The following is a 25,645-nucleotide window of genomic DNA, read 5'->3' on the forward strand; positions in this document are numbered from 1 at the left end:
TCGTGATTTGTTTTTTTATGTACAGATTTGGAGAATTAATACATGAAGCATGAACCCGTCTGTTCTGTACCCCAGTACTACTGTCCACTGCATGCTGCGTAGATAGTCACGCTGCCCATGAGGATGCTGCCTTTAGGGACTGTTGGAAATATCAGCTCATCAGAGGAAGAAATCCCAATTTACTCGAGTTTCTCTTTTTTTGAAACAGAACAGCGTTTATACTGTCTCTTTTTCTGCAAATTATCCCGCAACTCTTCAAATTTAAGTTCTGACACCATGGAGCAGTCCTGAATCCCATGTTGGGAATCGCTGCTTTTGAATGCTGGTCCCAATAAAAGCTCACAGTGACTGTTAGTTCTTCTCTACTAAATCTTAAAGCTGTTCTGCAGGGCAAATAGAGAGGGATCCAGAGGGAGGATGGCACCACTTGAATGCCAAACATATATTTGGGGATTAATGTTGTCAAAATACTGGGGGAAAATAAAAGAAATGCAGGATTGGAAACCACCCGACAATAACAGGAACCAAAACCTATTATCACTACAAACAATAACAGAGAAGAAGCCAGCTTCACCGTGATTGTATTGCCTGTGATTTGTTCTGCGTTTGTCGGCTGTTGTTTTTTAGCTTGGCCTTGACGAGCATGGGATAAATATTTTAGAGCACCGGGAAGTGACCACAGAACTGCAATGATTTGGGCATACATACAATAACAGAGAAAATCAGGTAACACAAATCAGGACAGGCAATACAGTCACACTGGAGATGAACGTTTGACACTGAAAGCTGAGTGCACAATATGCCTGTCACTAACTTGGCTTTATTCTCAAGAGCTCTGTTTTTATGCCCCTGACAAAAAGAAAAGATGTTGGTTTGTTCGTGTTCGTTCTTCCAGAATAGTGGTTTCCTAGATTTGCAAATTTACTGCGTTTCAACATTTCATGCGTGATAATGACAAAATGACTATAAGAGTTTCTTGTGTAGTGGTGAAGTGGACGTAAATTTACTGAAGTACTGTGGGCCTACTGCAGTGCAACAGAGAGTATTTTCATTTTATACTACTTTACACCTCTACTTTGTACTTGAAAAGCATACATATATCGTACTTTTTACTCCAAAACATTTTTAATAGCTCTAGTAACTTTTCAAATCAAGATTGTACATACAGAACACATGATCCGTTTATTAAATATGATCCATTGTTACTGATTCAACTACTAAAAATATGTAAATTACTTTAAATGAGCTCCACCTTGACTGATGACGACATTGAAGTGCTGCCTACATATTAATATTTTAGCAGTAAGTGTCCAATAGTATAGTAGAGTAACACTGACAAAGGCCATTTTGCTGTATGAGTACTTTAAGAAACCTACATGTTGTTGTTGATACTTCTGTATTTTTACCTCAGTTTTTAATGCAGGATTTTTATCTGTACCTTCAAAGGCTAGTGTAGTGTGTATCTATAATTACTGAAGTACATTATACTTCATCACCATTGTACTGTGTAATCGACTCCCTAAAATACAAACATACGAGCTCCATTTGAAGGCAGCATTGCAACTGGAAAATCAGAGCTCTCAATCTGCACCTGAAGGCATCCTGTTTTTCAGGAGGGACGGAAGAAGTTTTCTGTCTTACAGGAAGAAGAATCATTTTCAGGGTTGTGTTAGTGAATGAGTGGTCTGTGTCGCTGCTGAGCTCCACTCCTGGAAAACACCTTGAAGTTGCATTTGCTGCGGCCGAAGTTGTGATATTGCAGCCATGACATGCTAATAGACACATGCAAGTTAGTGGGAGCAGGTCGGAAGGTAAGTTTAAGTTAATTTTACCGTTTTACAGTGAATAATGAGCTAGCGTCAATATAAACCGAATAGCGGGAGTTTCTTTCGATCTCTGAAAACAACCGGCCTGTGATAAGTTAACGTTACTGAGACGCTTTTAAGTAAAGTCAATGTTACGGAAAAGCTATGGTAGAGTCTATTTATGCATGCATTTTCTGATTAGTCACACTCATCTTGTTAATAATACAGGATACTCAAAGGTAATCTAGCTTTCAAATCAAGTTTTCTTTTCTAAAAAATACTAAAAAAGGTTAGTATTTACTCCAAAATACAAAGATCCTGCTCCTGTTAAACAAAGAAGCCTGTTGATGTTGTGGGAAGACCATCACGAGTTGTTCATGCTTGGTTTTTATAAATCAACACACATGTTTCACCACATTTAACCTCGAGAAATTCCTACAAGAAATACCAACCAGAGCTGCATCCAAGTGGTGATGACTAAAACCGCAGGTCAGTGATTATTCACGGTTAAATAAGGCAAACAACCACCAGTCTGTTATGGCCACTAATACAGTTATTCAAGTTTTATTGTTTGTTTTGTTTTTGTGTAGCTTTAAGCTTGTTAGGAATAGGATCCTAGTAAAAAGCTATGAACCATATGAGGTAACATAAACAGACGAAACCACAGATCTGCATCAAAAATAGTTATCAATTCAAAAAAAAAAGTTTTAGTTAAGTATAAAGCTATGCACTTTCTGTAAATGGGGAAAAATAAAATAAAATTATATGTTAAGTGAGAAATATTGTATTCAGCAACCTTGTTTTGAGGAAATACACATGGCCCTAGAAAGATAATGCATGAGAGGAATGGTAAATAAGGGACTGTTTGTACTTGCCTATCATGGAATTTAGCATAGCATTTAAGATTATAGATTATCAAGGGTAGATATGATATCAATCCATGCCCTCATTGTCTTAGGGCATGCTTTATTTTAACTGTTGTATCTTCCAAGTTTGCTAAAGTCAGATTCCAGTTTGATGGCAAAGAGAGTCTCTGAGTTCACCACATTTGTAAAATTGACTTTTTTGTAGCTATAAAGGATGCAAACAACAGCCTATGCTGATTAAGAGTTAAGGATGAAATTTCATTTAGAAGACCGAGATGGATTTGGATCGTAGCTCAACCCAGTCAAATCTGATGAAGAATGTTTAACAAATTTCCAAAAAAAAATGCTGTGGTTGAAATTTTGTATTGTTTCATTCTTCCTATGTGTCTGTAAGTGTGTTACCTTTGCATTCCCTTTTTGTAAGCATCTGTCGTTACTTGACATCATCAGAAGATTTACATTCACTTTAATCTCGTCTTCAAAGACAGTCCACTGACTGTCTAACAGATACAGCCGAATATCTAACGTGTTATATACTAGATTGCAACAGGTATGCTCCTCTGATGTAATCATGAGAACATAATTAAATCAGGAAAGCCCAAGAAAGCTACAGTTGATTTCTCATCATCTTGTCGTCTGAGTGTAGGTATAAAGATGCCCTGTATTCACTGTTCTGGGCACAAACTCTGAGCTCTGAGCCTGACGTTGCGCCTTCTCTATAGAGAATAAACTCTTGTGCATGAAGCTATTCAGTCTTGTTTGCTGACTCTCCAAACAGATCGGCTAAAAATTGCCACGACATAGCAATAAGAGGGCAGTTCCAAAAACGTTTATAAAAATGTCCCTGAAGCATTAATACAGTAAAAAGTATAATTATAAGAAGTAACTAGATGCATTTATAACATATGTAAGGCATAGCATAGACCCTATGAATAACCTTAAAATGAATAAATTAGTGTGCAGAATATTTAGAAGTATATGATAGATTAGACCGTAATCCAATCAGGTTAATAACCATAAATCATAAACTCACTATCCCAGGTTTTCATTACCAGCAACACATCAGTATTTACCCCAAGAAAATGATTATATAAACTTGAAACCAAACCACAAGAGCAAAAGCCAGCAGACATAATCTTGTGATTAACTCAGTACTTAACCAGACTATTTGTCAAGTAACCACACATTGTTTACCTGATGCCTTGCTTTGCATTCTACAAATGACATTTGCCTGGCAAAAAGGCAAAAGCAGCTCAAGACAGAGTGGGAGAAGGAATGCGTGAGCTAATCAAAATATCTGATCATGTGCTGCAGATAACAGAAGAGAGGAGAGATGGCCATCGCCCATGTGGCTACAGAGTATGTGTTCAGCGATTTTCTGCTGAAGGACCCGAACCAGGCTAAGTACCGCAATGTCCGAACTGAGCTAGCGGTGGACAAGATGGTGACCTGTGTGGCAGTGGGCCTGCCCCTCCTCCTTATCTCTCTAGCCTTCGCTCAAGAAGTCTCAGTAGGTAAGTGAGAATATAGAGCCAGGGCTAGAGTCAAGACCACAAAAATTGTTTAAAGACCAGATCTAGTCTATTTTAGGTCTAGACTGCAGGGTTATCTTAGGAAGGAGGCTATGAACACCTGGCTGAAGTAAAGCTAAACTGCAGATTCAGGTTCACGCCAAGGCTAACTGAAGGCTGATCATGGCTGAATCCAAATGTCCATCTCTGGACTTGTGGACTGAGCCCTTGCAGACTTCAGTCGTACGTACTGTGACATGTTCACTGTCATCACATAAAGTCTGTGATGGTGAGAGACTGCAAGCTGCTGACAGTCCTTAAGTCTGTTTCACTTGTTGCCTTGGAAATGTTCAAGCAACAACTACAGTTATACATGATGATCATTGTTGTCATATTCCTCACACAAGTTGATGAATACTGTCTGCTCATCTGTCCCTGCAGATAACAAGATATAAATCCCATATATAGGTTTTTTTGTGACTGAACAAATTAAATTTGTATACAACATATAGGCAGCACACATTTAAATACAGAAATGTTTAAAAAATAATGACTTTGACTAATTGAACTGGGTTGCTATTACATTCATTGGAAGACCTTCTTTTGTTGTTTATCAGTCAGATTTCTAGCCTAGATATTTAGCATCACACTGCACAGCCTATGCTTCTACGTATTTATGCAACATTTCGTGACTCACAGACTTCTCAGGAACACGCCCGCAAAGTCAGCTAGTCTGCAAGTGTGGTGAAGTGTGGACATTTGGATTCAGCATAGTTAGACAGGACAGCTTGATGTGCTCTAGATTAAACCACAGACCTGAAATGTCAAGCACAGAACACATCAACTAACAATGAAGAGGGGAATTATAGAGAGATCTGCTATCTTAACAGCCACAAAGCAGCACACACTGAAGAAATGATATGAATACATAAGATATCTTGAGGGGAAAAAAGGGTAAATCCATCGTTACATGAAATTTGAACCTTTTGCATATCTTTTTAAAAGGTTCAATTTTTTTTAAAGATTATACACACACAGGCCAGGGGGGGGCTGCCCTTGTACAGTCGCCCCGAGCAGCTGGGGGTTCTGTGCCTTGCTCAAGGGCACCTCAGTAGTGCCCGGGAGCATGAACTGGCACCTCTCCAGCTACCAGTCCACAATCCATATTTGCTTTGTGTAGGGACTTGAATCAGTGACCCTCTGGTTCCCAAACTAAGTCCCAAAGGACCGGTTTACTGCTAATGAACCACCTAACTTATTTTTCATTTTTTTGAGTTAGAATAGTAAAAATAAAGTTTTCACTCTTACTCCAGTAACTTACTCTCAAGTTTTTGCGTGTCTTTTTCTGTCTATGTGTTTCTCTCAGGTACTCAGATCAGCTGTTTTGCTCCTACTAACTTCTCCTGGAGGCAGGCTGCTTATGTCGACTCGTATTGCTGGGCATCTGTACATACACACACTCTACCTCTGTGGCTGCACAAGGTACACACACACCTACACACATATACAGGGTTACAGTTGCTAAGGCTATTCAAATGTGAAATTGTTAGGCATTTGTTTGATGATTAAAACAAGTCCACACACATGTAAAAATGCTTTAAAGCACCTTCTAGCAGAACAGTAAGGCAGGTGTAGGCTGCTGGAACAGACAGACTCATTAAAATATGAGTCATCATGTCATGAAGTAATAGTACAGGTATTAAAAAAACATGCCATGCTGCATGGTTTCATAAAAGGCCACCTTAAATTTTCTTTCAAAAACAAAAAAAGTTAGCTTTTAACAAGAACCAGTTGTTAACCTGGTTAAAACCGAGAGTACAGGATTTTTTTAAACACAGCAGTAAGTTACAACGTTGTTTTGTTTAAAATCATTATAATGTGAGTTTTCTCTATAATGTGGCGTTTCCTTGCACGATGTATTTAACTGAAAGTAGTGCAATAGGTAAAATTTCAATCTTGCACGTGCAGTTCTTGTTTTGTGATTTGAGGGTGTGGTTGAGAATATATTTATGAAGATTTTGTTGGCTAGGGAGAAGCTAAGAGTGCATTCATGGGTGTGTGTCCCTACATTCCTAAACTGATCTTACTGTATTAGCAGCAGCACTGACGTAGGGTTCCCACAGTCAAAGAAAATCTGAAAAAGCCATGGAATTTCACAATCTAATTTCTCAGGAAAGTCATGGAATAAGTATTATTGTAATCACTGAAAGTTTTGGAAAAGTCCTGAAATCTTTGTTGCATGTAATGACATTAATTGTTGCAGTAATCTACGTGGATAATCTTCCACTCACTGTAACATATTGGCAAATTTTTATCTCTATCTGTTGATGTAAATGTAGCTTTAATACGCGTCAGTGCATCAAGTTTACCATCATGCAGGGACAGCGCTACACCGGGGCTAGGGGGTGCTATAGCCCTGTCAAAAATCTGTGTAGCCCCAGTTAAGCCCCTCAAGCATTTTATTTTATATTTTATAATATATATTTTCAAGTTAAAAATCATTAAGAAGTTCACAAGTAGCCATTCTGTTCCAATGCAATCCCCACTTGCATGTTTGTGCTGCGCCTGTACCCCATTGATTGGTGTACCATAACCTGTGTGTGTGTGTGTGTGTGTGTGTGTGTGTGTGAGTGAATGAATGTGTGTGTAAGAGGGGAGAGGAGGGGGAGTCTTTGGTTTATACTCGTGCGTTAGGCTAAGGCTAGCTAGCCTACAGTCCGTTGCAATGGATAGTTTTGTTATCAAGAAAAAAAGAGTGCAGGTAGAAAATGAAGACCAAGACCCAGTCTCAGTCTCCCAGTGGGACAAAGAAGAAGAGGGAGTTTCGAAAAAATGAGTCTGAGAGAGGAACTCGTGAGCCAGGACCTGAAGGAGCTCCAGAGCAGTCCATCGCTGCTAGCTGCTCTACAGCCCCCGTTAGCTGCACTGCTGACACAGACACCGCTCCCTCTGATTTAAGCCAGTCACCTGTTGATAAACCATGGCGGCCTCTTCTTCGGCGTTATCCAGCCACGAAAGTTGGACAGCAGGATCACTACTTCAATCGTAGATGGTATGAGGATTACAAATGGCTGGAATATTCATGTTAATTATGCATATGGAATAAATACACTTGCTGTCGCATTTTGGATGTATTGTCTGGTTATTGGCAGGCGCATGGGCACTGTCCGGTGCTGTCCGGTGCTGAATCTGTCACCTTTGCATGTGAAACATTTTTGCCATTGCCTTGTGGTTACTTGTATTAGGCTTAACTACTTTGTTGGATATTCTTTGGCCAAATTCAGTTATAACCACTTTTATATTGAACATGCTTATGCTGTGTATCATAGCTGCTTTTATTGGAAAAAACAAGAACCTCCTTATAAAGTCACTGAAGTCATGAAAATCAATTTCTTAGCACCCCCACATATCGGTCAAGCTCCCCCTTAGCCCCGGGAGAGAAAAAATCCTGGTGCCGTGCCTGCCATTATGTTCATTTCTTCATTTTCTTCCCACGTTCTGTCTCTCCGTCCATGTCTGCCAATAATATGGAATTCTATCTAAGAAGAGGTTGAATCTGATATGTTGGAAAAAGAGAACAATAATGTTGTGACAGTGTGATTTAACGTGTTGGGTCATGAATTCCAAAGTTTCTATACCTATGCTATGCCACACTACTGTTAAATTTTACTGCATTTTTTAAATGGAACAATATTCATGTTATACACAGTCAGTTGGCATGGGAATTTTAGTACTGATCCTTAAAAAGTCATGGAAAAGTTTTAAAATTTTGTTCATGAAAATGTGCTGACATTAGAATGGCCTTGCTAGTACTACATAAAAATGTTCTGTAGTGACATGCAGTAAAGTGACAGATCATTTACAGCTTGAACTACTGTCCAGCTACACTGCAGAGTGTTAAACTTTGTCCTTTCACGTATGATACTGAAATAATTTGCTTCCTTTCAAATCACTGTATCACCCTTACAAGGCGTTTCCTATATTTTATTTTATATATTTTATATTTTGTATTCAACCTCCAAAACTTAAAGCTGTGGTAACTTTGATTACAAAAAGAGCTTTATGTCATATTATCTGAAACTGTCTCTATATTCATACAGCACTAAATGAGACATATCAAATATGAATCAAAATTCTGTTACTGCATTGCCTATTTTCAGCTCGAATGTTTTCAGAAACATATTATAGCGTTTTGTTACCTGTTAAATGAGAAAGCTTGTGACCCGGCTCCCATGTTGGAGACAGTCAAACTGAAGTAAAACACTGCCCAACAGCTGAACCAAATTTCTCATCTTAAAAATCATTGTAAAACCAAAGGGAAACAGTGATCATTACTGCAGTAAAGATTGTGTGCATGTCTGCTAAAGATAGAACAGTGATTACTTGGCTTTGATAGAGACTTGGATTTTTGTCTGGCTGTGTTCGCATCTCTCATGTCAACCGTATAAGTAGGAATGTTATTGCTAATAATTTGATCTACCATCGCGTCTCTTCTCTGCAGTTCTTTCCCTACATTCTGTTGCTGGTGGCTGTGTTGATGTACACCCCGGCGTTGTTCTGGAGGTTTTCTGCTGCACCCCTCCTGCAGTCAGACCTCGGCTTCATCATGGAGGAGTTGGACCGGTGTTATAACCGCGCTGTGACTCTGGCCAAACGCATGGCCACCTCAGGACTGCTCACCCCAGACAGGTACGGTAGGACACCTGAAGTCCACTCAAATTTGCAGAGAAAACTGGTTGCTGTTAGTTTGCTTCAGATTTTGCATCGCAGAAAGAAACCGGTCAGTGCAGTTGTGAAATATATGACATGTGGTCCCTTGCTATGCTGATTCTCAAAACCAGCTTATGACTAGCAATTATCTCTAACTCAATTCTGGCCCCAACTTTTTGACAAAAGCACACATTCATAGCTCTCAAATATCCTGCTTATTTTATACACAGCTGGCACAGTGTAAATAGCACTGATTATTTGAATCTTGTGACAGGACACTGGGATTGTTACTGACCTTCTACACACTGGTGAACTTTTACAAAAGTTTCCAGGTTCACACAGTGACATTATTTTGGAGATTCGCTGGTGTCTTTTCCCCACTTTTTAAAAAAAAGAACAGCACGGTCCGGTCAACAACTTGAGTGAAAAGAGCAAAAACAAGCTCTCCAAGATTGTTAACATTGCACGGAAGGTGATTGGCGAATCACAGAAACAACTCTGCAATATATTTGACAGTGCTGTACACAAGAAAGGTAAATATATAATTACAGATACCTCACATCCATTACACTCAGAGTTTGAGATGTTCCCATCTGGCCGTTGATGTAGGGTTCCAAGAACCAGCCGAAACAGTCTTAAATTCCCTGAGCACAGAGTGATTGCATCAGTGAATGCTCTTATTTTATTTGATTATTTATATAACTGTCTGTCTATCTGTCCATCTATCTCTATCTCTCTCTCTCTCAATTCAATTCAATTCAATTCAATTCAGATGGCTTTATTGGCATCATGAGGTAACACTGTACATATTGCCAAAGCAAGCGTTTGGAATTCAAAATAATAATAACAATAAAGGAAAACAATATTTACAATAAATTTGTTATAATATATACTGTTGGTAATACTGTATGTATAATATGTATAACTATGATTGACTCAATCACAGTCATAGTCACATTCAATCAATCTCAGTAATAACAATAATAATAATAACAGTAATAACAACAAACAACAAATATGTGTGTCACTTCCTGTCTCTCAGTCTATGGCAGGCACAAAGATTGTGGAAGTTTGTGTTGAAGTTGTGTGTGTGTGTGTTGATGTTGGTGGTAGTGTGTGTGTGTGTGTGTGTGTGTGTGTGTTGATGTTGACACGAGAAATAAATGAATAAATAAATAATTAAGAATGAAACAATTAAAAACAATTAAAAAGAAGAAGTCAATAGTGAGTTGTGTTTGTCAGGTTCCACTGGCTGTCCTCAGGTTGTGACATGAGATGATGAATTTAGCTGCAATGTTCTCACATTTGGGTATTTCCCCAAATAAATATGGGAGTTTCTCCATGTCTGTCATGTTTTCAAATTCAGGGTGTATTTGTATTATTTTGGGAAAGTGTTCATTTCTCAGAGCCTGGTATTTGGGGCATGAGGTGAGGAAGTGTAGTTCTGACTCGACCTCTTGTCTATCACAGTGGGAGCAGAGTCTCTCCTCCTCTGGCAGCCAGCTCTGTCTATGCCGACCCTTCTCTATAGCTAGGCTGTGTTCACTGAGTCTGTACATAGTCAAGGCTTTTCTTACTTTAGGATCTTTTACTGTGCTCAGATCATTTGCTCATGTGAAGTTTCTTTTTAGGGTCAGATAACATTTTAATTTACTCTGTGTTTTAGTTGTTTCCTTCCAGTATGTGATATAGATTTCTTTTTGTTGGTTGATAGTTTGGTTTGGTCTGATTGGCTTGGTGTTGTGGTCCCGAGGCTGTCCGGGGCATGTTAGGTTGTCTGGACAGAGCCTCAGAACCAGCTGGCTGAGGGGGCTCTTCTCTGGCTTCAGCTCTTGGCAGGTTAGGGCTTTGTGATGGTATGTCTGGGGGTCACTAGTTTTTAGGTGATTGTAAAATTTAATTGCTCTTTGTTGTATTTTCAATATGAGGGGGAATTGGCCGAGTTCTGCTCTACATGTGTTGTTTGGTGTCTTTCTCTGGACGTGCATGATGTTCTTACAGAACTCTGTGTGGAAAGATTCTATTATTGTTTTGTCCCATTTTTCAAATTCATGATTTAATTTTGGCCCCCAAATTTCACTGCCATAGAGAATTATCGGTTCTAATACAAATTGGAAATCTTTAGCCAGATTTGAATTGGAATGTCCAGTTTGATATTTCTTGTAATTGCATAGAAAGCTCTCCTTGCTTTGTCTCTCAGATCTTTCACAGCCAAGTTGAAGCTTCCTGTGGAGCTTATGTTGAGGCCAAGGTATGTGCAGTTTTTTGTATGTTGTAATTTAGTGGTGTCCAAATAGAAATTGTGTGTGTTTTCCTGACTTCTGGACTGCTTCTGGAAGATCATAATTTTGGTTTTCTTTGGGTTAACTGTCAGGGCCCAGGTCTGACAGAATGTATGCAGGAGGTTGAGGTGCTGCTGTAGACCTTCTTTTGTTGGTGACAGCAACACCAAGTCATCTGCATACAGGAGACCCTTCATTTCTGTGCCATTCAGGTTGAGGCCAGGTGCCGTGGATTGATCTAATTGACATGCAAATTCATTAATGTATAAATTGAAGAGTATTGGACTAAGATTGCATCCCTGCCTCACCCCACGACCTTGGGAAAAGAAGGCTGTTTGTTTGTCTCCTATTTTAACTGCACATTTACTGTTTGTGTACATAGATTTAATGACATCATATGTTTTTCCTCCAGTGCCACTGTTGAGTAGTCTGTAGAAAAGGCCCTCATGCCAGATGGAATCAAAGGCCTTTGTGAAATCAACAAAACATGCGTAGGCCTTTCCTTTCTTCTTGTCTGATTCTTGCTCAATCAGGGTGTGGAGGGTATAGATGTGGTCTGTTGTGCGAAAATTTGGTAAGAATCCAATTTGGCATTTATTCAAAACATTTTGGTCATTGATAAAACTGATGAGTCTTTTATTCATAATGTTGCAAAAGGTTTTTCCCAGGTTACTATTTACACAGATCCCACGGTAATTATTAGGGTCATATTTATCTCCATTTTTATAAAGGGGTGTTATTAAACCTTTATTCCTTATGTCAGGAAAAGTGCCAACTGCTAGAATTATATTAAAAAGTTTGAGTATAGCCAGTTTGAATTTATGGTCAGAATATTTGATCATTTCATTTAAGATGTTGTCGACTCCACAGGCCTTTTTAGCTTTCAGGGACTGGATGCTTTCCGTCAGTTCCTGCTCTGTTATTGAAGCATCTAGAGGGTTTTGGTTGTCTTTGATTACTAATTCTAAAGTTTTCCACTTGGCGTGTGTTTTGTTTTGGTCGCTGTTCTTTGTAATATTGCTGTATAATTCAGTAAAATAATTCATCCAAATGCTGCCATTTTGTATTGCCAATTGATCTTGTTGTGTTTTGTTTAGAGTGTTCCACTTCTGCCAGAACTGGTTTGACTCTAAAGATTCTTCTATTTCAGAGAGCTGGGTTCTGGTGTGTTGGTCTTTCTTTGCTCTCAGTGTGCGTTTGTATTGTTTCAAGGTGTCGTAGTAATGAAGGCGTATATTTTGGTTGTTTGGGTCTCTATGTTTTTCGTTTGATAACTTCCTTAAAGTTTTCCTTATATTTTTGCAATCATTGTCAAACCATTTGTTATTGTGTATTTGTTTTGGTTTTTGATTAGAGGTTTTCAAGTTTGATAACTTTGCCAATTTATCAAAAATTGCGTTAATTTTGCCCACAGCAGTGTTTACACCATCATTATTGTGGGGAAATATTTCAGAAAGAAATAAATCGATTGAATATTGGATTTTGGCATTTTCAAATGCCTTTTGGTAGCTCTCCATGCCGTCTGATTTCCATCTGTATGAATGTGTGGTGTTGTACAGTTCACTGGGTTTAGAGGCCTCATAGTTACTGTGTGCCCTCTTCAGATAGACCGTGATCTTGCTGTGGTCCGAGAGGGGTGTGAGTGGGTTGACTGTGAAAGCTCTGAGAGACATTGGGTCCAGATCTGTTATGGCATAGTCTACCGTACTACTGCCAAGAGCTGAACTAAATGTGTCACGGCCCAGAGAATCTCCTCGTAACCTACCATTGACTATATACAGACCCAGCGTGCGGCAGAGCTGTAAAAGCTGGGTACCATTTGTGTTTGTAATTTTATCAAAACTGTGTCTTGGGGGGAGTTCGGGGAGAGGAAAGCAGGTTTCTCCAGGTAGGCCTAAGTGCTGATCTCCCTGGATGTTTACAGTGTCAGCTTTCTCTCCAGTTCTAGCGTTCAGGTCTCCGCAGACTAGCACGTTTCCTAAAGTTTTAAATTGGTTTATTTCCCCCTCTAGAGTGGAAAAAACATCTTCATTGTAGTAGGGGGAATCTGAGGGGGGTATGTAAATAGCACATAGGTAGACATGTTGGTCTGCACTTATTACTTCTTTGTTAATTTTCAGCCAAATATAGGATTCTGCTTTTTTGATAATTTGAATTGAATGGTTTAGTTCTGATCTATACCAAATAATCATGCCTCCTGAGTCCCTACCCTGGGTTACTGTTTGGAGTTTAATTGATGGGATAATAATCTCAATGTAACCACAAGGACAACCAGTGGAACTGTCTTCTCTGTACCATGTCTCTTGTCTCTTCTCTCTCTCTCTCTCTCTCTCTCTCTCTCTGATACAGAGGTTGTTTTACAACTTTGAATTGTTTTCCCTAAATAAATAAGGAGTGATACTTTGCATTTGGGCTCGTACATTTTTTTTTACTTAAGAGAGCCTCAGAGATTAAAGTGTGGATATAAAACTCAGCTAACATCAAAAATCTTAATTAATCCTCATGTTCTGTCTGTAGTAACACAGGTCAGCCCATTTGTAGGAGGGTGCTACTAGAACATTTGATTTGTTACCTCCACCAAGGAGGTTACAGGCAGGATAGCAGAAATACTACAGGCCTGATTTTCATGAACCTTGGTGGAAGTGTGAAGGATGGACCAAGGAAGAACACATTAAAATTGGAGTAGATCTGATTCATGGGGCAGATACATGAATTATTAATAGTTTAGTCAACATTGCATCATAGGGCATTTTGCCGTGGCAGAGGTCTGTACTGTCCAAGTGCCCTTACAGCGTTCCCACGGTCATCACATACCTAGAAAAGTTATGTTATTATAAAAACTCTTCTCCAGGCCTGGAAATGGTTTGGAATTAACAGAATGTTTTTGATAAATGTTGAATATACATTGTTTTGGCTTTTGTTTAAAAGGTGTTCATAAAAACCCCAAGAGAAATACATTCATTACATTAGGCCAAAAGTAATTATTAGACAAAACAAACGTTTGTTTAACAAGAAAAAAATACACACACGTGTCAAAATTGTAATCCAAACACACGTCAAATTGCATTGACATCAGTAGGATCTTCGGTTTTCTATCCCCCGCAAAGTGCCCATATATGCCTGTCTGGTCTATTGGCAGTGGACGTATGCAGCCCGTTGATGGCTGGAATGTCTAATGAGTAAGTTAAGTTAGTAAGTGCTAGCAGTTTGCTTATCCACAAATGCCTGTGGAGTGTGTGTTTAATAATGTGTGGCTGTATCGCTATGCAGGCCTTTCAGTTCATTGTTAATCATGAGAACCTATAATTTGTTGGGGCGGCAGTAGCTCAGTCCATAGGGACTTGGGTTGGGAACCGGAGGGTCGCCAGTTCGAGTCCCCGTCTGGACCAAAATATGGAGCGTGGACTGGTGGCTGGAGAGGTGCCAGTTCACCTCCTGGGCACCGCCGAGGTGCCCTTGAGCAAGGCACTGAACCCCCCAGTCGCTCGGGGCGCCTGCCAAAGGGCAGCCCCCTCACCCTGACATCTCTCCACTTTGTGCATGTATAGGTCCTGTTTGTGCATGTGTGTGTCTTTCAGACCTGTGTGTTAATGACAAGCAAGAGTGAAAACATTGAATTTCTCCTCAGGGGGATTGATAAAGTAAATAAACTTAAACACAAGCTCAGTTTTCTATAACTTTGATTTAGAAATTAGAAAATGATTTATCTCACTGCTACATTTAAAATACAATACAACAGGGAACTACCATTTAAAATCCAAGCTGATAAATATGCTGATGAGTTTCAGAGACAGGGACTTCTGGGGAGGATGAAATATTTACTTGTGCCTCATTTTAAAGATGCTACATGTAGCATTCTCTAACAGACAGACCAGGATTATTCCTACTTAATGCCGACTAAATATCAAGTGATCTCTTGATCTTGCCATAGTTATTAAGTTAACCAGTGAAATCACTTTTTAATTCTTCAGTGTTCTTTCTCTGCTCCTCTATTCTCATGACCCAGCGACCCCACCGAGGGCTGTTTCAATTACCCGCTGGTGGAGAAGTTTCTGATGACCAAGCGCTGCTCACGGTCGATGCTATTTTACTACCTGCTGTGTCGCGGCCTGACTCTCATCACCCTCCTTTGTGCCTGCATCTACCTGGGCTACTACCTCCGCTTGGCCTCCGTCACAGATGAGTTTGGCTGCACACTGCGTGTTGGCCTGCTTGCCTCTGACCCAGGCGTCCCCGACAAAGTGCAGTGTAAGCTCATCGCTGTGGGAGTCTTCTCTTTGCTGAGGTATTTGTCTGTACAGATTGTGTCCACCTTTTATAATGGTTCCCTTTTCCAGTTAATTCCTTGGTTTTTGTCATGTGACTTTGTAACATCTTCCAGAGAAACTTCATATGTTTTCTCACAAAAATGTTTTGATTCTGTTTAAATCACTACATTTTATGAGGAGTTCTGGCCATACTTCCTCTCTGCATATCAAACTTCAGTCTGTTTCTTAAACTGTTTGTTTCCAGCATGGTCAACTTGGTCCTGTTCATAGCGCTGATTCCTGTGGTGATCTATGCCAGTCTCCGTCCCCTCTTCTGCCATGGATATGCCCGCTTCCTGGAAACCTACCAGTCACTGCCCACTGTGAGCGTGCTGCCCACCCCTGGTGGCCAATTGGACGATCTCTCTCTCTATATCCTGTTTCTGGAGGAGAACCTCAGCGAATTGAAGTCCTACAAATACATCAAGGTGTGTTAGTGTGTATTCTGTGTTTGTCTTCAGGGCTGTTTTCGAAATCACTCCCGATTTATTATACGCTGTACTCTATTTAGTGTATGCCATTTTATTTGAGTTTGGGAGAAATTTATGCTCTGCAGAGTGCTGTCAAATATTCCCACATCGAAGCAAACGATGCCGAAAAATCCCCACGTGTGTCACATTCTATAAATGAAAACCAACAGTTGTGTGTCTCTATAGTTGTCAGTAATGAAACAAAATGATGATTCATAAGTGTCAGAATTAAGCAATAAGCCACAAGAGGCCCTGGTTTACAGTGATTTAAAAGAACTAAGTGTTGTTAGGTACAACGCAGAGCGGAGTTCCTGTTGCAATATGGAGCTAAAAATATTCACTCCCATGGGCTCTACCTAAAATTACATTGTTAACTTACCCTAGATCATTGGTGTCATTTGTCCGCTTTGATGGACACAGAAGGCCAGTGGATAGGGCAGCCGCAGTGAGAGGAATTTCTTTAACAAAGCAACAGGACACAGTGGGTTCTCTGGCTGCTCAAACCCAAATCTCTGTTTCTTTCACTGACATCTTTGTGGGTTTTGTGTGCATTCATTGAATGACAGCGTTGCAAATTTTTGACCATTCTCATCCAGGCAGATGTGAATAATTCAGGCTTCAGTCGGCAGTTGCCCTCCTTGGCTCTGCATCTTATTTGCAGCTGCACATCGAACCAAACTTTGTTAATAAGACCCTCAGGTATGTTTGGATTCAGTGCCTGAGTGTGCTTGATTTTCTGAAAGTCTGCCTTTGTAAATGCTCGGTGACGGGATGTTTTGTCGCATCCTTCTCTGCGAACTTTATTCACTGCTCCAACGTCAAACAAACCACATTGTCTGTTTAACAGTCCCAGCTTCATTTCTTTACATTTCCAGCTTGTTAATTTCTTTCGTTAATTTCAGCGCATCTCCTGTCTTATTACTGTCCATCTCGTCAGCCACTTCTCCATGCTTAACTCACCAAGAAGATCAAAATTCACAACAAAATCCTCCATTTTAAATGGCAGTTAATTGGCGGAGTAATACTGTAGTCATGTGGTCATAGCTGTGTGCGTATATAGAGTATTTTACAATGGCTTCGAACGCAGCTCAACCAATCATAATCAAAGATCAAAACTACTAGTTTTATGAATCTGTTTACTTGTCACTATAGAGTGAACTACTGAGTTTGAATCAATTATTTGGGAGGGAGTGAATGAGGATACTAGGACTGATTTCAGACACAACCCACCTCTGATCAGGTGAAAGATAATTCTCTTCTTTTTTTTTCTAGGACCTACAATTATGTCACTTAGTTTTAATCTTATTTTTTTGCTAGGCTACATACTGTGTCTCTCAATGTGAAACTCAGACAACCAAAAAAGTGGGGCATACACTATAACACAATAGTGTAAATAGTAGTAATGTACAAATTTAAGTTTTAGTAGTTTAAAACATACAGAATTATTTTCAGCCATCCCTTTTTTTAAAAAATCTGTTAATTCTATATGTTTTGTGACTGTAGGTGTTGGAGTTGTTGAGGAGACGTGGCGATTGCTCTGGAGAAAACTTTGATGCCATGGGTCTGCTGCAGACCCTCTGCCTGGTGAAGATGGACAGTGTGGATGCGAATAAATCTTCCGGTGCTGCAGGGAAACGGGATCAAGTCAAGACGAAAGCAGCCGACTCTGCCGCCAGCTCCACAGCAGCCAATGCTGGAGCAGCAAAGAACAGCTGCAACCATCCGAAATCAGCCGCAGATAACGACAGCAAAATTGAAACTGAGATGAAAGGTGAGCACAGAGGGTATTTTATGAGGGATTAAAAATCACATTTTAAATTGAGAAAAAAGGTTTGGCATAGTTCTTTTTTGATAACATTATATTGTCTTTTCATATACACGTCCTTTAAAGTGATTTAAGGTTTTCAAAACATGAAACGAGATACAAATTTGGTTTACTTAATATTATCGTGCAATTTAAACAATGAACTTCATTTTGTGTGTATTAACTTGACATCAATTTAATGGGTATGAAATTTATGTCCTTTTAATGTACTGTTAGCTTTATTATTATCAATTCATTCCAGCCATAAATCTATCTTTTTATTAATCTCACAGATGGTCTAAAGTCTGTATAAGAGGTTGTAACCATCTGTAGTTTATTACTTTTAAACTGTGCCACCTTAAAAAACTAGTGTGCATAAAGACATATGCTAATCTTGTGTCTCCTTGTAGTTTTACAACTTTTTGTTTGCAGGAAATTTGAAGGGAAGGATGAGAAAAGACAGGAAACAGAGAGTCAAAGGGGGAGGATAAGGTGTAGGCAGCCAGCAAAGAGCAACAGTGGCAATTACCTCAACCCAACAGAACCTGTTTCCTGAGCATGCTTGTCATTTTCCAGAATGCAAACAGTACTGTTTGACAGCACAACATATGATAGAATTAAGTTTTACTTTCAGTGTTTGACTTTGAGGGTTCTGCTCCCAGTGGGGAGTGGAGATTATTTAGAGTTTTAGAAAAAGAAATGATCTAACATCCTTAAAAAATACTTGATTGTTCTCTTTTATTTGTAGGTTTTCAAAGAGTCACAAAAATGAGCTTTTCCACTCTCTTACAAAGTTAGATGAATAGGTCGATATCACTCTCACGTTACAGTGGGGAAAAAAAATCGTTGTCATTTTTACACTTTTGTTGTTGTTGTTTTTTAAGTGAGCTTTAGACGTGCTGGTAGACAATGTTTGTCAACATTAGACTGAGCCAGGCAAGCTGTTTTCCCCTGTTTCCAGTCTTTATGCTCCAGCTACAAATTTCCCTGAAGACAGAGGCTGTACAGATCATAAAGTCTTCAGGCCACATTAATAAACCTGAACTGACTTCATACATCTGTACACAAAACCCCCAATAATAATTCAATAACATGTAAAATTATTGATCTGTTTTCAGAGCTCTCTCCCTTGCTGCCAGGAAACTGCGACGTAACAGGCAGTAGAAGCATCCAGGAGGAGACTCTGCGGCAGCGAGTGGTGTGATCTGCTGCTGGCATGGCGACGGAGACCTTGACAAAGGGGTTTCCTGAGGGAAATAACATCACCACTATCCCATGGTGTATCCACAAGTCATGACCTTCCTGTCCTAATGGAGGGATGAAAAACAATGGGATGGGAGAGTAAAGTACTATCCTCATCAAAGTTCATCTCTTCTTCTAGTCATTCATCAATGTGGGATTCACAACCACATGTTTTTGGTCCCTTTGCTTGAATGTTGTTGTTTTTGGAGTGGTTTAAGGAGCTCTTTTGTTTTGTTTTGGGTTTTTTTTTTTTTTGTCTAATACAGTGGTTCTCAACCTTTTTCCTTTTTGCTTCAGAGATCTCTGCCTAAAAGGATTTTGGTTCTATTTCTATAATAATCAACTACAGTTGAGGAGATAACCATGAAGGAAGTGAAATATATGATCAGAAGAATAACTCTTATGACTCATACTTATATTGGTCCCACTTCTATAGAAAATTAAATAGTCAAAATAAAATATTCCCTATTTTTTTCATCTTTCTGAAGGACCTCTCCTCTGACACAGCACAAAAAAAGAGAGGAAGTGAGCACTGGGTGATGTAACACTACACACTGGGAGATGACAGCAAAGTAAAACTCATGGTGGTACAGATTACGGGAATCATTGAATGTGTCGAACTATTAAGGACTTATCCAAATAATTGTTTTGTTAATGGTTAAAACCAAATAGAATAAGAGTAGAACAGACATTTCCATTAAAATCAACATAGCAGGATGGTCAGAGCGTTGACAATGCAGCCGTTTTGGTAGACTAACTTCTGTATATACAAAACGACCGGCGCCAAGTCCTGAAATCACTGAGGTGAGGTTTATGGGCTCACAACCAGATGATCAGTGGAGTAGTACCTTTTCAAATAAGCATTCATTCATTCATTTTATTCATTTCATTCATTACCCATACTGCTTATCCTGTTAAGGGCCACGGGGGGGGCTAGAGCCTATCCCAGCTGACACTGGGCGAGAGACGGGCTGCCTTGTTACCTTTGAATGAGCCATTTATACTTGAAGTCCATGTTGCACCGCCATGTTTCTACAGTGGCCCAGAACAGAGAAACCAAACACTGGCTCTAGACAGGGACATATGCCTTTTCACATCAGCCACTGTAGTAAGCAGCCCATCTGTGACAAGAGTATCGAAGAAACACAGATTTTTTTTTAAATGTAAAACTTTTTTACTCATTGTTTTTATCGGTTTAAGTTACTGGGTCTGTTTGTTTTGAAGAGGAAGCGACCTCTGCGGATAATTTGGCTCCTGGTAAAAACTTCGTGAAAGTCTGGATCTTCAGTTATCAGGGAAAAGGTGCGAGGATAGTGGCACATCTGCAGTGTGCCAAAAAGCATTGGAGAAACACTGATTTGTAACATGAAACTGCTTTGTATTGTTTTTTTTTTACCAGTTTTAATCACCTGGTTTGTTTGTTTTGGAGAGAAAGAGACCTCTACAGTTAATTCAGTTCCCAGTAAAAACTTTCTGAACAATGAAAACTGAAGGAATCTTAACTGTGAGTTCACGCTTAGCACAGTGGAGAACTCTAAGCTGGTTGCAGTCTTGTCCACTAGATGCCAATGAATTTCCGTAAATCATGAAAACATACATAAGAAAACATACTTATTTTAAGTTGGGTTTTTTTTTTTTCAGCCAAACCAGAGTTGGTGTTTGCTGGAACAGTGAACTAACTTACTAGATGACTAACAAGACTAACTGAGACAGTTTAGTGACTTTTAGTTAGTTTCTGTCAAGTTTGAATGAAGTGTGTTTCACAATGCATTAACAAGGCAGTTAAGCTAACGTTAGCCTTAGTTCAGTGAAAGAGAGACACCTGGATTGATGTACAGTTGTATTTTTCTGTTTAATAAGGAAAATAGTTGTAAGAATGGGCCAAAACGGCGTCCTCAAACTAGTGAGTGTGACAATTTATGGCCCTACTGACAGATGTTGTCACCATAACAACTGACAACAATCGTCATGTTCATTGTCTGTTCTACTCTCATTCTTTTTCTATGGTTGAAACCATAGAGTACTAAAATGCAAACAGATATGGAACTGTTCTGCATGTTTGGCATAATATCTAAAGAAGAATACTTAAGATACTGAAATTGGCTAGGTGTCAGGATGTGATACGTATTTTTATGTTTATACATCTATCATGAACGTGGGCTTTTGATAACCCCTATTTATTTACACATTGACCGCATGATATATTTTCTGTGACCATTGAAAGTAGAAGCAGTATAGTGAGTATGCAGTAGATGTTGTTGCAGTACAAAAGAGTTTGCTTGCTGCATAAAACAGGAGGATAGGTTATGTTTAAACTGTAGGGGTTTTAACAAATTTTGATGATGTAGAAAGTGTCCTAAAGCTGACACCGTATGACAATTTCAACTTGAAAACGCTGCTGAAGTATGAAATTGTCAAAATTGCAGTTGTGAGTTTTTTTATCCAAAGGTGAGCTAATGTATTATTTTGCACATTGTGGGAGACTTTTTATGAGATTGTCAGTGACATTTCAAGACGATGTCACGGTTGTAAAGAATACCACTTGGTGAGGAAGTCATTCTTCATCATTCTGTCTAGAAAGTAAGATGACAAGGCAGCTTAAACAGAAACCTGTGCTCATAGATGTCGCAGCACGGTTTTAGGTGTTTAGCTGTCTGGACTATTTGAGAGCAGCATTCTCAATTTTTGTCATAGCAAAGCAGTGGTACAAACCAGTAAGGTTTCACTTTATGTGACATTCACTTTGGTACGACATGTTCATTGCTTGATGTTCAACAAATGCACAAGTTCTCAAAATGTCCATAATTTCTAAGGAAACAGCACATTTGGGGGTTTCAGTTTGAATCTTTGTCTTAAAGATTATAGGTGTCAGCCTGGAATTAAACTTTTCATTAGGCTTGGGTGGTATCAAGGTATTCTAGGGTATAAATCTTAATGGTATGAGATTTTCAGTACCTTCAAAAATACAGACACTCCTCTTTCAATTAAACTGATATGGAGACGCTGTATTGTGGTGATTATTGTAGTGCACAGCACGCGCCACCAGAAGCTGGTCTCTACTGGTGGAACTGGCTGAGCAGAGAAAGATGGAGACTGTGAGTGGTGGGGATACATTACGGGACTAGTAAGAAAGAAAGCTGCCTCTGCCCCTGTGTGGGAGTATTGCCACATATAACTTTATCTTCTTCCAGCTTTTCTAAGTAGGGTAACTGCATATCAGAGACACAGCATTGTAGGCTAGACAATGACATATGCTACAATGACTTCCATTACCAGAAGCTAAGCCTTTAAGTTTTTTATGAGGATTTTTTGTTTTGTTTTGTTTACACAAATACCATCATTTACCATATGCACAGGTGAAATGTCAGGAAGATGCAAAGATAGATACCTACCAAGCCTACTTACCATGCTTGTTTGGAAATCTCAGGGATAGAAATAACTTCATCACATTTGACTGTCAGTGTTTACGTCAGACTTTCGAGCCTCTTCCACTGCCTGTACATATGAACTGCACTAAGTGGAACGTTGTTAGATATCGTCATGAAATTGCTGTTGTAAGATCTCCTCTTAAATTCATATCAGTGTGTGTTTATGAACTTCTCTGCTGTTTGTTTGTTTTTGGGTTGTTTTTTTTTTTCATATGATATCTGATTGTCAATAGGGTCCCCTTTCTGTGCAGTGGGGCACTTTATTAATAAATGTAAAGTGATGCTTATTGTTTTGTGATGATCTGAGAAAACCTTTCTAGAGTTCAGTTTCTTAGGTGACATTTTGATGTTTGATGTATAATGATGACTTACTACACTGTCTGCAGTCTAAGAAATAAATATTGTAGAGATTACGGCTGATTTTGATAACTGGTTCCCAACCTGGTTGTCCTGACCCCCACTAGGAGTCCCCAAAGCTTCACGGGGGGGTCACGAAACTTTCTTGATTGTAAGAGGTATAGGAAAACTTCTAATATATATATATATATATATATATATATATATATATATATATATATATATATATATATATATATATATATATATATATATATATATACATATACATATATATTAGACCTGTATCTGAGCCTTTCATTAACCTTTGTTGAGATAACTAAATGAAAAGATTATTTTTAAAGTTTAGATTTTCTACTTTGTGTTTCAAAGCTGAGAAACATCTAGAAGTAGCTATGACAAAAAGGGGCATTTCTGCAAAAAGATGCAAATCAACATACTGCAACATGTATTATATTCCTCATTTAAATGTTTTTACCTAAAAAATATATGTAAACACAAACACAAACAAATGTAAACACTTAGTAGTAGTGTTGTAGTCACCAACATTTTTATAGATAACCATAATTGAATTACATTCTTTTTTCTCAGTAACTAACTGACTACAATTACATTTATTTTGTAATTGAATTACATGTAACTGGTTACTCTCCAACACTGATAACTAGCAACTAAAGTTGTCAGATAAATGTGGAGTAAAAGTGCAATATTTCCCTCTTAAATGTAATGGAGTTTAAGTACAAAGTAGCAGAAAATGCACCTTCTTTTCACAATTTTGAAAAGGTAGATGAACTCTGTGTAGACATTGTTGTACTAAGGTGCCTTCTGCACTCTATTGAAAGCTGCATCAATACTGCAAGCTTTTTTCCCTCTGCGTCTTCTCTGTCTTGCCAGTAGGTGGAACCATTTTACCATGTCCTCACCAGAAATGGTGGGCCCATTTGCTTGTGTGAAATGAAGGTGAAGGGATGCTTCTCCACCTTTAAGGACTGTAAAGCCTGGTCGAGAAGCAGTGGGGCCTGGTACTGGAGAGAGTCTGGGAATGCAAAGACGAGATTACCCCCAATAACTGACTATGAATCTGCTAGGTTCAGGGTTTAACCAGTTACCCTAAAATGAAGTGTTAATTCTTTATGATTTTAACCACCAACCTGCAATTTTTAAGAGCTTAATGGGGTTTAAATAATGAATTCAGAAGATAAAGTACAATGTTTTTACATCATCCAATTAAATTTTACCAACTGAAATGTTGAATTCAGATCCCACAGACAAATCACAATCAGTTTGCTTAGTTTTGAGATTGAATATGTGTCATTTATTAATAACACACTGTAAATTTACTAAGATTTGCTTCACTTCTACATTGCATTCAGTAAACATTAAAATAGATTGAATTAAACTAAAAATCACAATAAATGCTTGTTTTTCACTCACAAGCCAAGCTCTACTATGAAATATATCAATTCACTTCCAATATTCATTATTTAAAAAAGTATTGTTACTTTGGTTAATTGTTATTATTAATAATTTAATCAATTAATTTCATTCATTCATTCATTCATCTTCTAACCGCTTCATCCTCTTGAGGGTCGCGGGGGGGCTGGAGCCTATCCCAGCTGACATCGGGGGAGAGGCAGGGTTCACCCTGGACAGGTCACATAGAGACAGACAACCAGTCATGCTCACATTCACACCTATGGACAATTTAGAGTTATCAATTAACCGAGTCCCCAACCTGCATGTGAATGTCTTTGGACTGTGGGAGGAAGCCGGAGTGCCCGGAGAGAACCCACGCTGACACGGGGAGAACATGCAAACTCCACACAGAAGGGCTCCCACGCCCGGGATTGAACTGGCAACCCTCTTGCTAATTAATAATTAATATAATTATTATTATTAAAATTAATTAATTTCTCTCTCAATTTCAGTTTTTAAAGGAACGGTGTACCGGATTTAGTGGCATCCAGTGGCGAAGATTGCAGATTGTAAATAGCTTAACTTTTCTCATGTGGCAAGTGTGAACTCCCGATTAGGATTCCTTCAGTGCTGATTGTTTTTTTGTTGAGAGCAAATTTTTTGTTGCAGAGGTCTCTTCCTCTCCAAAACAAATGCAAAGTAAAAAAAGATGTAAAAATACTAACAAGAGGTGTTAAATTACTAATGAGGCAAGTAAAAAGAGATGTTATGCAACAAAGACTTGCACAACAATTAAAGAGAGACACTTAATAACAAAAATAGATGGTAAATAACTAAAAGAGGATGGAAAAATACTAAAAAATTGATGTAAAATTAGTGTGATGACTTGAAAGACATGCTAAGAAACATGAAAACAACTAAAAAGAGATGGTAAATGATTAAAAAGAGAATAAATGACTCAAAAGAGATGCAAAACAACTAACAGGAATGCTAAATGACTAAAAAGAGACATTAAATTACGTAAAAAAGATGCTAAATGGCTTAAAAGGGACTTTAAATGACCAAGAAGACAAATCAACTAAAAAGACATAAAACAATTGACAAAATATGGCTAAATATGGATATGGTTACGGCTAAATGGCTAAAAAGAAATGAAAAACTATCAAATAAAAAAAGGTAAAATATAAAAAAAAGGATGAAATTATTTTAAAAAGTGCAGGGCATTAAACTTGGGTAGTTTTTACTTAATTTACAAATGTGCCCAGATTCTTGCCCTTCTGAATTTGGTGATTCAGTCTGCCATCCTTCCATTCAGTCTCTAAATCCACCCATGGATGAAGGGAGGAGGTGTGGGGTGATAAAGGGAGGAGGAGTGGGTGATGAAGGTAGGAGGAGTGGGTTGATAGGAGGAGGAGGTGAGGGTGAAACAGATGATGTCATTGTGGCA

At 38.7% G+C, this 25,645-nt stretch overlaps 1 protein-coding gene across 1 annotated transcript; it reads left to right on the forward strand.

Annotated features, from left to right (window-relative positions):
• The first annotated feature begins 1,650 nt into the window (after window positions 1-1,650).
• LOC117260366 (pannexin-1-like) lies at window positions 1,651-22,838 on the forward strand. The gene is made up of 8 exons (XM_033632369.2): window positions 1,651-1,811; window positions 3,986-4,185; window positions 5,549-5,664; window positions 8,684-8,871; window positions 15,181-15,459; window positions 15,687-15,909; window positions 17,455-17,722; window positions 18,874-22,838. Exons 2-8 carry the CDS (start codon window positions 4,005-4,007, stop codon window positions 18,957-18,959), a joined length of 1,341 nt encoding a protein of 446 aa, XP_033488260.1. The 5' UTR covers window positions 1,651-1,811; window positions 3,986-4,004; the 3' UTR covers window positions 18,960-22,838.
• Window positions 22,839-25,645: the final 2,807 nt, after the last annotated feature.

This window comes from Epinephelus lanceolatus, chromosome 4 (assembly GCF_041903045.1).
Source record: "Epinephelus lanceolatus isolate andai-2023 chromosome 4, ASM4190304v1, whole genome shotgun sequence".
Taxonomy (NCBI): domain Eukaryota; kingdom Metazoa; phylum Chordata; class Actinopteri; order Perciformes; family Serranidae; genus Epinephelus; species Epinephelus lanceolatus.

Bases quoted from the DNA above. Each gene is read 5' to 3' on its own strand.
- LOC117260366 (XM_033632369.2), top strand. From the start codon at position 4,005: ATGGCCATCGCCCATGTGGCTACAGAGTATGTGTTCAGCGATTTTCTG. The intron at 4,186-5,548 runs GTAAGTGAGAAT...TGTTTCTCTCAG, and splicing joins CGCTCAAGAAGTCTCAGTAG to GTACTCAGATCAGCTGTTTT. The intron at 17,723-18,873 runs GTGAGCACAGAG...ATCTGTTTTCAG, and splicing joins AATTGAAACTGAGATGAAAG to AGCTCTCTCCCTTGCTGCCA.